Source organism: Equus caballus, chromosome 11, assembly GCF_041296265.1.
Source record: "Equus caballus isolate H_3958 breed thoroughbred chromosome 11, TB-T2T, whole genome shotgun sequence".
Lineage (NCBI taxonomy): Eukaryota > Metazoa > Chordata > Mammalia > Perissodactyla > Equidae > Equus > Equus caballus.
In genome coordinates this window covers 7,049,454-7,062,245 of record NC_091694.1, presented here as the reverse complement: position 1 = coordinate 7,062,245, position 12,792 = coordinate 7,049,454, and the positions used below count along the sequence as shown (strand labels likewise).

Genomic DNA, 12,792 nt, shown 5'->3' with positions numbered 1-12,792 from the left:
CCCAGCAAATCCATCAGCATCTGAAGAGCATAGATGCCGAGGCCCTCGTCTGCACGGGTCACAGCCAGCTGTGTGTTCTGTCCCTTGGAGACACGCTCCACACTGCTGTCCCCTTCTCTGTCCCACTGAGGAGATGACTGGGATTCCCACCAGGGGTTCCTGAGTCACCGGGAGTCGATGTGACAGGAACGAGCGATGGCTGCCCTAAAAGACAGGGAAATGTGGTTCGTGAGACTCAGACGGTTGGACCTAGAGCAGCTGTTGGGGGAGTGGAGGTTCTAATTAATAATTATAATTATTATAATAATTAATAATAATAAGCTAATAATTAACAGTGTTACATTCTGTCTGCTTCCCGCCGAGCAGGGAGGGCCACACTGAGCCATTGTTCTCTCTCTCAGCAGCGCCGCTGGCAATGACTCCTGTGGTGTGGAGGCCGACACCAGGTACAACGACACGGACCTGTGCTGGGGGCCCCTGCGCCGAGTGGACGCCTACCGCATCTACCTGGTGAGTGGCCTCGCCGCTGCTCCTCCGGCCTTCTCGCCTGGGCCTGGCCAGGCCCTCCCGGGTGGCCAGGGGCATTTGAACGGCCTTTACCCTCTGGCAGAAGTCTTTCCCCAGAGATGACGGCCTCCACAGCTCCACTCTCTGGCTACCGTCTGCGGCCTTGGTTCATGTCACAAAGACTCTAGCCCCAGAGTGTCCTGGTGGCCAGGCCTTAGTCGTATGTGGTTTGAAGTTGGCCTTTGGGATGTTGCCAGCTGTAGGGCTGTGAACTCCTGTGAACTTAGCTCAGGATGTGAGGGGCACTCTTATCAAAGCTCTCTAAGAGTGCCAGAGCTAGTTTTCCGGAGACTTCCCATGTTCTGACGCTACTCATGGACAGCCCGGGAGGATGTGGGTGGATGTCAGGTTTCCTGACTGGGCAGGCTGGGCTGAGCCATCGTACGGTTGACCCTGACTATAACAGGCTCTGCAAATGGGGAAGGGCCAGCCCAACTCTCGCCCTTCCTCCCCTGCTGCCTGCAGACAAGGGGAGAAAATGAACCTCCGGGCTCCTTCTTGATTGTTCTGTGCCCCAGGCCCGGGGAGTGAGGACCTAGCAATGTGCCAGACGGGTCTTGGAAATAAGATACAGACCCAGAGGCAGTCATTTATCTCCGCCTGCTTTGCGGGCGGGACTCAGAGACTCTTCCCTTTCCTTTTTGCCGCGTCTATTAATATTCTCTGCTTCCTCTCGGTCCTCCTCAGCCCTGACACAGATTTAGGTGTGCTAGGTGACACATAGTTTGACACGTGGCCACTTAGCTGATTGGAGCAGGAGGCAGGGCCAGGAGAGAGCTGAGCCTTTCGGGGAGCTGGCCTCTTGACTTAATTATCTCTATCCTGGCAAAGGTTTCCGCAGGCCCTGCCAGCTCTGTTATTTGAGTCTGAATTTGTTAACCCCAAGGGCCGCTGAATGGTGGTTTTGCCTTCCCAGTCCCACCCTGTAGACCTCTGGAAGGAGACCGTGGCTCAAGCCGTGGAGAGGTTTGTTTTCCTCTCTGCGTTTCTGGATCAGTCGGACAATCTGTGTGTCTTCTCTTGCATATTCAGCGATGGCTAAGAATTTGTTTTGGGGTAGAGTTGTGGCACAGGTCCCCCCACCACAGGTCTAGTCAGGAGAGCTGAGGCCTGTTAGCCTCTTAGCATTTCAACAAACCTTGATTGATAAAATTAGCAAAAATATTTGTAAGTGTAAGTCCCATCTGGGTCTCTAACCGGCATAGACGGGCAGAAGGAAGAGGTGGAGAAGAGATCTGAGAGGCTCGGCGCAGCCACCCGAGCTTGTCCGGGGACAAGCAGAGGGACAGCAGCAGAGCCCCTCAGCTGGTCTTTCCCAGGGAGGTTGCTGGAGTCCGTGCAGAATCTGCCTGGCACATTCCCCTGCCCACGGGCAAAACAGACATGGAGCACTGGGAATATGGGCTGCTGCCGTTTGCCTGGTGAATTATTTAGGAGCGTTATTATTGCCTTGTTAAATTCCTTCACTTACTCCCCTAAACCTTCCACATGATGGAAGCTTCCTTCCCTGAATCTCAATAACTCTGACCGAACAGAAGGAACCCTTCAGGAAGGCAGACAGGTATTAATTACTGCCTTCATCTCCCAGATATTGCACTTATAACTCATAAAGCTAATTGCCACCGGGCTTGCAAAAGCTGCAGGAATCAGAAAGGAAGGGTGAGCAGAAGCAGAGCCTGTTCTCTGGGGACTGGCACCCTCTCCCCGCCAACCCCCGGTCCACTGCTGCGGGATCAGTTTGCTCAGAAGGTTTTCGGTTCAGATGTGCTCTTCTGCCTGGTTTGGAGAAATTCAAGGCGGATGGACCTTCGTGTTGTCTCAGAAGTCCCTTTGTAACTTTGCATGCGGCTCCAGTTCTTCCTAGCCCTGAATACCGGTGCTGTTCACCCCTCTGCAGGCCTCCCACTCTCAGTGAGTTGGAAGGGACAAAGCGACTGGGGGAAGAGGTTGGCAAGGATGTGGGTTTTCTTCCTCCGTCCTGCGCTCTATTGCAAGTGATAATGGCATCTTACTCTCCCAAGCCTGACCTACGGGGCTCACACAGGCCTGTCTTTGTTCCATCAAGTGGCCTCTGCAGATCGGGGGAGGAGGGTCGTCATTTCCCCTTGCCCCCATGTTCAGAAGATTGTTCATCCCTTCTAGAGGCTCCCACTGCACCTCTTTCTGCCAGCTGTTTGATTTTGCTGCCGGCCAGACTTCACCGAAATCTGGGCAAGGCAGGAGCCAATTTTAAGCACCCTTCCTGCCCCGTGCACAGTCATCTCTGTGGCTCAGGTAAACCATGCACCTTTCGGGCCTACATGTTCGAAAGGGCCTGCTGATAACCACTTCTTCATTGCTATTCTGGACAGTACGTTCTGGGGGATAAAGGTACAGGCTTTTATTTTGTGGTTTAATTTTCAGAAAGTCTGCTGGAAACAATCTCTTCTGTTTCTTCTTGGGAATGCTACTGAGAGGCACACACAGAATGAGAATATTTGGGATATTAACCATCTCCAGAGGCCAGCCTGTGTGTAGCATCGTGATTACTTATAAGAAGGGAGCTTTCTCTACCAGCAGCTGCCAGTCGCCTCCCAAAGCCCTTGACCTTAACAAACGGAAAATTTCTCCTCCCCTCCTGCACCCAGCGACCTCCGTCCGCATCCTGTGATTGCCAGTGCAGCTGACATGAGTCAGTTCCTCCCTCTCCTTCCTTGGAGTAGCCACAGAGCAGGGCCCTGTGAGGTGGGGGTCCCATGAGTCACATGTGCTCTCCAGGGCGTCCCAGCGAGCCAGCACAGCTGGAGCCAGCAGTGACCTGGGCCCTGTCAGGAGGGCCCCTGAGAATTCATGTCAGGTTCTGCTTTCAGCAGGCCTTGGATTCCCAGAACCCCACCACCCACCCCTCCCGCTCCTTTGAAAGATGAATGGGAAAGTGTGAGATGCCCCAACTCTTTCAAACCTGTAACCTCGCCTCCAGGCTGGGGAATATCTTGGGATTCTTTCTGCAGAACTTCTCCGACTTTGGTAGGAAACAAAGTCAGAATTTAGCATTTCATTCTTTCCTATACAGTGGGGGGGCCAGGCACCACTGGTGAAGTGGCAGGATTGTATGTATAGCAGTTCTGTCCAGGAGTCGGACTGTGCGGGTGTCTGGGGAATGGGACGTGTGTCACTGTCCCTGGAGTCAAGGGCACTGCCAGGTGCTCTTGTTTCACTTCCTCATACCTACTGTGCTCCCCAGCCTATCATTCGTACCCCTTGTCCAGGACCTGGTCCTGCCATTGCCACCTCCTTGAGAGTGTCAGAGGGAAGCCCTGGGGGGACAGTGGGACTCCCCGGTGCTGAAAGCTCCTCACCATTCGCAGGAGTGGCATCCACCACTTACAGTTGGACAGATGCTGCTAGGTCACTGGCAGCCCAGCAGGCACTGGCCGAGCGGAGCCGGGTGCGCAGATGGCAGAGCGGAGCTCATCCTGGCTGGAGACTCGGCCACAGACTGGCAATATTGAGCAGGGGGCCCCTTGTGGGCTGCTTTGGGACAGGACAAGGTCACCCTGGCTTGCCGTCCTGCCGTCCTGCCGTCCTGCCTTGCACAGGAGCTGTGAGATCCACCTCCAGGGCATAGGTGACCCGGGAAAGAGAGATGCAGCCTGCAAGTGCCCTGCAGGTGACCTGCCACCTTCTGCCTGACGGAGGGGTTCTCCCCAGAAATGGTTCTTCTTGAAGAAGTGGGGTGTGTGTTGGGGGCCTCAGGGAGAGTTCTGTCTACGGGACTCTCTCGCTAGAGGAGTAGGTCAATCTGAGATTCAGACTCAAGTTGACGTTGGAAGGGTCCTTCTGAGCCTTCACTGAGAGTCCTGGTTTCTCCTTCTCTGCCAGGAGGCCATGTTTTCTGATTCCATCTTGGCTCAGCCTTACACAGCAATACTTGTCTCTATCCGTTTGCGACACTTAAAATAGCATACAGTCCCCTTTTTAAAATCAAATGGTTTCTTCCTAAAACAGGACTGTTCAAGGGGAAAACTTCCTTTTTATAAGGGTTAGAGGAGGGAGTATTGCGCCCCCGCGGCAGCCGCGGGCTGAGTCTGCCTGCTCCCTCCTACTGTGTTTTTGCCTTGGTGTAGCACGTTACCAGTACTTTCTTGTTTCTTCTTTGGTCCTCCCAGCCACGCAGTAAGATACATGGCCTCATCCCCTTTTTGTTTTTGAGGAAGATTAGCCCTGATCGAACTACTGCCAGTCCTCCTCTTTTTGCTGAGGAAGACTGGCCCTGAGCTAATAATGTCCATGCCCATCTTCTCTACTTTATATGTGGGATGCCTACCACAGCATGGCTTTTGCTGAGTGGTGCCATGTCCGCACCCGGGATCCAAACCGGCCAACCCCGGGCTGCCAAGAAGCGGAACGTACGAACTTAACTGCTGCACCACTGGGCCAGCCCCAGCCTCATCCCATTTTACAGGAGAGAAAACTGAGGCTTGGAGGCTGTGATTTCCCCAGGGTCACAGGGCTGAGGCAGAGACGGGAGCCCGGCCGCTTGGCCTCTCGGTACCGTCCTCTAGCCCCCGTGACACAGACTCACTCGGCTTGCAGGGCAGCCCCTCTGCTAGGCCTGGATAGAAGTGGGCAGGGCATGCCCGTTTGTCAGTCCTTGGAGCTTGACTTCGCAGAGGGCGGGGGCGACGCTGCCCGTGGCTGGTGTCTGTTCAGTGACCCAAGTGTGCACATCCTGCCATCTGCTGGATTGATTTGCTGTCTTTCTCGCTGCCCCTCACTCCTAGAGAGTGAAGCTGACTTCTCGCAGTCACTCAGTAGCGTTGGAATTGAACGCGTCTTCCCAAGGACGTTTCCCTTCCCTGCCACGGCCTCTCTCTGTGTTCCTTCAGCATCAGCCACTGTGCCCTGGGGCTGTGGCATCTGCTAATAAGTGGGTCACTGCTGCCATCACTTGAATATTTATTCTTACCAATTCTGGGGCAGGAGGTGGCCTAGAGGCCTTCAGGACCAGCAAGGGGGGAAAGTTAGTGGGGAGCAACAAGTTCTAGCAGCAGCAGTGACTTCACAGGACTTGGGGACTCCTGGGGACACTGCTGCACCCCTCCAAGGGCCCCTCCTTATGCCCCCAGGGCATAGTTCCTGTAGGAAATAGTGAATGCTGCCCCTGGATTTTGCGATGTCGGGAACCTGGAGTGGAATGAGGCACAGACATAGACAGGAAGGGTGGTCCCCGGAGGGCTAGTGAGGAGCCAACAGCATAGGCTAGCTGTCTTTATGGAGGGCCTAATGGGTTGGCTCCATCTGGAAACAGAGAATAGGACCCTAAGCCCAGTAAACAGGCCCAGTGGGAGTTTCCCTTCTCTGGGTGACGCTGCCCTCCTGTGTGACTCCCATGGGTTGGGACTCTGCACTAAGCCAGACCAAGCTGAGAGGAGATTCCCGGCTGCCTGGGGTGGAGAGGGTGTTGCTTATAGGGTCAGGGGCATCACAGCCCCTCCTTCATAGGATGGTGACCGTTGGGCCCCAACCGGACTTCAGGGAAGCCCATCTTCTATCTCATCCCTCTCTTCTTCCCACGATGTGCTTCTTGCCAGCTCCTCGTCATTCAGGTCTGGAGCCTCCAGAAAGGTCGTTGTGTTTTGCCTCTCACTCTCCTCTCCCCACTCGCCTGTGGGAAGGTGCCGGTCTCACAGGGCAGCCACCGCAGGTGCAGTGGGAGGAGTAGCTCTCCTGGCCCGTGCCCAGCTGACACTGGGAGCTGCACCGGGTGATGGTCTGTGGTGTCTCCAGCCAGCTCCTCTGGCTTCGTGTCACCGTGAGCCTCTGGGAGGACTCCTGTCTGAGGGTCCAGTCCACTCTCCTCCCCCTCACGTGCTGAACCTCTGCTTTCATCCGCGATCCTGAGTCTCAAGGAAGAATGAATGTCTCCCCCATGCCCCAAAAATGCCTGTACCAACTCCCCAGACAGGAGCTGGGTCTCTAGTGTTGAGTGAATTCCAACGTCAAACAATGACCAGCGCTCAGATTGAAACGACTGACTTTAAAGGATTAGCTTGTCTCTTTCTTTTTCAAGGAAATCAATAATACAGGGACAGGCCTGTGTTTTTCTTTCTCGCTCTCCCTTTTTTTCCTGGGGAGCTGTCTATATATCTCGCCCCGGGAATGACTTCTTGTTTTTTGGTGTGCTTTCCACCCCCACTGCCCCGGCCCTTTCTAAATGAAATTCAGATTACTCTGTCACTCACTCTGACACTGTGGCTTGTCCGCGAACTCCTGCCAAGGGACCCCATGAGCCCCCACCACCCCTCCTGACCCGCCCCCCCCCCACTGCTATTGTTGTCTGAGCACAGCGTCCAGTCCATCCCCAGTGCCTGCCCCGCTGCTGCCCAGCGTTGCTCCAGACCAGCCGTCACCTTTCTTAGGAGATCTGAGCAGCATTTCCCGTGGCCGCAGTGACCACTCCCCTCCCCCCGCCCGGTGCCTTTGGGTGTTTGGCCCAAGCTTTCTCCTCCAGCTCACTGAGAGGATTGTTGTTTTTATTTTTAATGCAGCTCTCAGGGACATGGGTTCTGTCGACTGGCGTTAAGCCCACCATCCATCACACCCCATGTCCTGCCTCTGCCGTGGCTGATACCTGACACACCAGCTTAGACAATGATGCTTAATCCCCCTGCCTGTTTCTCCATGCTCCCAGTAAAGATACCAGGTTATGGGTATCTGGGTCACAAGATGGTGGACGTGGTTTCTTCTGGACAATCCCCACCACCCCTCCCCGAAGCCTCAGAACCTGCTCGTTGGCATTAGTTGGGGTCCTCCAGGCTCTACTCCATCATACTGGGTGAAGGGAACTTGTGTTCTGGCTCCTGAGCCAGGTGAGCTGACCAGACCCTTCTCACGATGGCAGTTTGAATGTCTCTCTGCCCTCTTAGAATGTCCCGGATCTCTGCCCCCATCTCCATTGTCTGGAGCATAATAGGTACATCCTTACAAACACCACTTGCCCAAGGCAAACCAATTTTAGTGCTAGGCACATGGGAATATGTCTGTTTGCCTTGTCTGGTTTCTCATTCTTTAACCACCCCCCTTCCCCAGTTCACTCAGGAACGTGCACTGAGATGGCAGAATTGTTGTGGGCCATAACCTTGCCACACACCCTCTGCAGCATACTCAGCTCTTAAGAAACCCCATTATATGAAAATCCAAATGTATAAAACAAACTAGGGGGTAATTATTTGTTACAAAATGATTCGTTACTTTACAGAAGGACTTGCTGCAGGTTTCTCTAAAGTATGTAGTTTCCCTAGTGAGTTTAAAATGTTACTCTGTGAAAATTAAGTATTTATAAATAGAACTTTTAGAAGCCCATCTCTTGTGTAAAGGGAGGTATCCACATGTTCATGTGCAAAGGTGCAAAAATCCAGAGCCCGGTTTGCATAGAAACAGGCAGGCACGGGGCTGGCATGGTTGTTGTGAGTAGCCCACCTAAAGAAATCACCAGGGACACACCCGTGACACACTCACCCCCAGGCTGAGAAAGCTTTGTGGGGCTTGATAAGTATGTACCCACAGCCCACACTCTGGCACAGGCCAGTTTGGTTGGGAAACTTCCAAATGGGTCTCCGTGGGGAGTGTTCATCCCTGCTGGGGACCTTCTGCATTGTGCTTTTTCAGGGCCATTTTTATCCACCCTTCACACTGATCCCAGGCAGACCCTGAGCTGGGAGCCTGAGCTTGCCTGCCTTGTTCATGATTAGTGCCATTGCGGGCAGAAACCTTGTGTGCCCTGCCTTGCAAGCTACCTGGGCTGGTCCTGGCTGCTGACCTATGTGTGTGTTTCCAGTCATTCGCCTCTAGAAGCCGCTCCAGGCAAACTCCCAAAACGCTACAGCCCAGGCCGTCTCCACGCTCTGCATCCCCTCTGCTTCCAAACCTCCCCTCTCTGGGCAAAAAGCTAAACATGACTTTGTATTATTTAAGGAAATGTCCCAGTTGTTGATTTCAGATCCTCATTCCTCCCCCCTCCCTTTTTCTTTTGCTTCATTTCCTCAAAAGTACAGAAAAAAACTGTAGTCTAAGGAATCCAGCAGCCTCCTAGTAGTTGTAGAGTAATATGGAATGTTCTTAAATATATTGTGCTAATTAGAATGAAAACTCTATCTGCCAAACCATTTCCCTCTCCCCACTGCATGTCTCTCTAATGCTTTTTATTCCGTAGATGAGTCCCTGGCACTTGAGATGGCCTTGCTGAGTTTTGTGAGGCTGTGCTGCTCCCTGAACCATGCTCACTGGCTGTTACAGGGTGTCTGTTATGAGCAGAATCTGGTGTCTTTCTAAATAGCACCCCAGGGACCTGGCAGTAATTGTTTAATTAAATAAAGTGCTCATTCTAAAAAGTAACAACCGTGCTCCTCCATGTTACTGGTGTCCCAACCAGCGGTGCCGGCCCTGCACTGTGCAGAGAATAAAAGTATTGGCTGACGTGCTCTCCAGGCTGCAGGCTGGCTCTGAGGAGGAAGGAGGAGCTGAAGAACTCCAGAGGGTTTACAAAAGCCAGCAGAGGGATGCACGGGACCCGGGCATGATGGGCATTAGGCAGAGCTGAACAATTAGGGTGCATCTTAATGATGCCATCTGATTAATTAGCATGAGCTCAGGATGTCTTGTGGATTAGCCGAAAGTAGACCGAGGTACATTTTAATAAAGCTTCAAGTGCAAAGGGAGGCACTGCAGAGGGTGTTGCTGAGCAGATGCTCTGTAGCGAGCGTGAACCTGAAAGTCAGGGTCACAGAGCACAGCAGGGCATATTTAGTTTGGCTATGGGAAGAACTTCCTTTAGCCACAGATTGAGATGTTCTCTGAAAACCTTGACAAAAAGAGGGAAGAGACTGCCGCCTGGGTGTCGGGTGCTGACTGGGGCTGGAAGGCTGCACCGGTCTGAGACATCCAGGGAGTTCTGGCACCTTCTTCCTCACCACTGCGGCAAGGAGCAGGTAACTGGCCTCCAGGAGCGTGGCCCAGCTGTTTCCCTTCCCCCAGGATGGGAACAAGAGCCTTCCCTGTGTCGCAAAGTTTGGTTCCAGCACCGCTGGCCTGAGAAGGCCTTCAGGCACTTGTTAAAAATATAGATTCCTAGGTCTCACCCCAGGCCTAATGGAGCAGAACCTAAGGCCACAAGGCCCAGGAACCTGCATTTTCCATTAATTCTGAGGATGCTTCTCTGTGCTCTCCTCTTGGGGAAATTCTGCTGTCTGAGGACCTGTCACAGTGGTAAATGGTCTTGCTGGCGGCCAGTCTCCCAGGGAGAGGCCTGCTCCAGCCTCCCGTAGAGAACTGCTTCCCAAGCTGCAGCTGTGGAGGCAGCAGTCTGGGACCTCCTGTGCCTGGCCTCCTCCAGGGAAAGACAGTGGCCAGACGTCCACCGGTCCCCAGCCCGACATCGCTAGTAACATACTGGAGTTGATGCCTCAGGCGCTTTGGTGCAGACAGGGAACAGTGTCACTCCACTCTGATCAGACCGGTTTCAGAGTCTTGAGTGTCTCCAGGAGAAAAGGGGTTCCAGCAATATCCCTTTGCCAGTGGCTGGTTTGTTACGTGAGGCCAACAGTTCCCTCCTGGCTCCCTCTGAGTGGTGCTCTTGGCCTCCTCTTAGAGCCCACGGCGTGCCAGCCCCACAGCGAGGCCTTCACTCTGACCATCAACTAGAAAGGAAGCTAGGGGGTTGTTAGTGTGATTTTTTACACCCAAGTAAACAGAGCTCGTTAACCAGCCGGCTTGACATGCCATCTCCCCTCCTTCCCCACCTCGCAGGTTGCTCAGTGCCGACAAAGAATCCTGCTCCCTTCCATCTATTTCGAGGATGGCGTCAGCAGGGAAGGGGTGGAGCCAGCCCGGCCTGTGCGGCTCCTCTCTGCGGGGCTTCTGTGTTCTGGGCACCTGACTGCCTTCCGTCCCTCCCCTCCGGCTCCAGCATGGAGCGCTCCCACTGCCATCTCTTCCTGCGCAGAGACAGGCCGGCAGTGTGGAACGAGGAGGGGAAGGTGCCACAAGCTCTGCAGTGATCACCTGGCACCTCTCGTTCAGCGAGCCGTGCACAAACGCCGGGCAGCTGAGGTGACACAGTGGCTCTGCCTCCTTGTGTCCCCGGGGCAGAGGCACCAAAAGCAATTAGATTCCAGGGCAAACAACCCTGCAGGTTCTAAGGTCCGTGAGGCACCCACACTGCCAATCACCAAATGTATCTCTGCTGCTTAATTCCCAGCAGAATCAGGTGGTTGCGGGTGTGGGTGCTTTTTTCCAAGGAAGCTGAGGGACAGGATTGATGGCCCAGAGGCACCCCTCCTCCTGTCACTCACAGCACAGTCCACGGTGTACAGAGCGCTCACCAACCCACCTGTTCCCCTCAAGTCCTCTTGTTCTAAGAACCCATAAGGACCAGACCCCAACCTGGCCCCAACAGCTGTTCCCCAGCCCCAGGGTCATGTGGTCAAGAAAAAGGCTTCGTGTATGTGAGGTAGCCGAATAATGTCACCCAGGCCCAGCCTCTCCAGGCACAGCCTGGGGGAGGTAATGCCATGTACCCATCCCTCCCCTTCCTTGACATCCAGCAGAATAGGCCAAGACGCAGAGCTAGTTTTTTTTTTTTTTAAAGATTTTATTTTTTCCTTTTTCTCCCCAAAGCCCCCCCGGTACATAGTTGTATATTCTTCGTTGTGGGTCCTTCTAGTTGTGGTATGTGGGACGCTGCCTCAGCGTGGTTTGATGAGCAGTGTCATGTCCGCGCCCAGGATTCGAACCAACGAAACACTGGGCCGCCTGCAGCGGAGCGCGCGAACTTAACCACTCGGCCACGGGGCCAGCCCCAACGCAGACCTAGTTTTGATGTTCTGGGGAAAGATTTCAGTGGCTAAAGAGTGAGACCCAGTAAACCAAGCCTGCGGTGCCTGGAAAAGTGCTCCTCTCTGCGTCTGTTCCCAGAGCCCAAGGAGAGCGAGGGGGAGGTGGCAGCCCCGGAGCTTTCAGACTCCATCGCCTGCCTCCCCTGTCAGGCCTGTTTTCTTTTTGCTCTAGAGGGTTTGTTTGGAGCCTGCCCTGGACACGTGCACCTTCCTCGCTCTGGCTCCCACGGGGCTCGCTGCCAGGGCCTGGGACGGCATTTTTGCTTGTCTGTCACTGCAGCCCAGCTGGACGGGGACGTCCCTGCCATGCTTTCTCTCCCTGCCCCCAAGAACGTACAGTTCAAACGATTAAAGTCCCTTTCAAACCTCGTCCCATTAGAACAGAGAGGAATCTCATCTAGGCGCTCCTAGAGAGCCTCGGAGCCTGGGTACCTGGTGCACTTGTCCCCAGAGAGGCTGCTCGCCACAGCCCCCTCCCTGTGTCCAGGCCTGGCCGCCTTGCAACACGAGGATTGCCCCAAGATCGTGAGGCTTTTCTATTCTTGTATTTCCTTCTCTCGGCCCTGGTTTTAGGTAAATCTGGCTGCCATTTCCCTGCTTAAAACCCTTTGGAAGTTCCTCTCCATCAGGCAACGTCTAAACTCTTCAGGTGGCGTGGTCTGCTCCAGTCTCCCCTCACTGCTGTCCCACCCTGGCTGGGCGCTTTCCAGGCTCTGCCTCTCGCATGCCTTCCCCTGGCGTCAGAGTCTGAGGCGTACATGCTTGTTCTAGCCTGAGCTCGGGGCCCCTCCCAAAATACCTGGGCCCATGCTCCTCTCCCCTAGGCCCCCGCCATGGTGTTAATTGGACTTTCACACGTATTCAGTTCCTCGGCCTCACTGTGAGCTCCTCGAGAGCTGGGCTGTGCCTTATCCACCTTTTGTCTGGAGCCGGCAGGGTGCTTCACCCCTGGGGAGTTGCTCCGAGAATGCTACTGCTACAGGGTCTGTGGCTGGGCACCTGTGCGAGTCCCACCATCAGGGCTCAGCAGGCACACAGCTGGTGGCCACTGCTCTGGCCAGAAAAGCTCCGTGTCCAGGTAGCCCTTCCTTTCCCAGAGGTGCAGGTCATCCTCTGCTTGTCGCTGCCAGGACAGAAGCTCCCCCTCAGCAAGCGCTTGGGGGCCCCCTGTCTTTGGGGGCTGACGGTAGAGGGGAGCAGTCAGAAGCTGTCCATGTTCCAGGAAGTCGAGGATGGCTCACCACCCTTCCCTCTCTCTGCCACCTCTTCTTTGGTGCCTGAAATGGGAGCAGTGAAGTGTTAGAACAGGTGCCGGCTCCAGAGTCAGGTCTGTTTCTGCAGGCAGACCCCC

The 12,792-nt window shown here is 54.5% G+C and overlaps 1 protein-coding gene across 2 annotated transcripts in view; it reads left to right on the top strand.

Moving 5' to 3' along the window:
- The window catches only part of TMEM104 (transmembrane protein 104), a 58,367-nt gene that overhangs the window by 15,112 nt on the left and 30,463 nt on the right, over nucleotides 1-12,792 (top strand). Inside the window, exon 8 of one of the 2 annotated variants that reach the window (XM_023652073.2) lies at nucleotides 405-510. In XM_023652073.2, coding sequence (XP_023507841.1) covers nucleotides 405-510 — 106 coding nt within the window. Of the gene's footprint in view, nucleotides 1-401; nucleotides 511-12,792 lie in introns of both variants that reach the window. The other variant, XM_023652072.2, reaches the window with a different exon arrangement.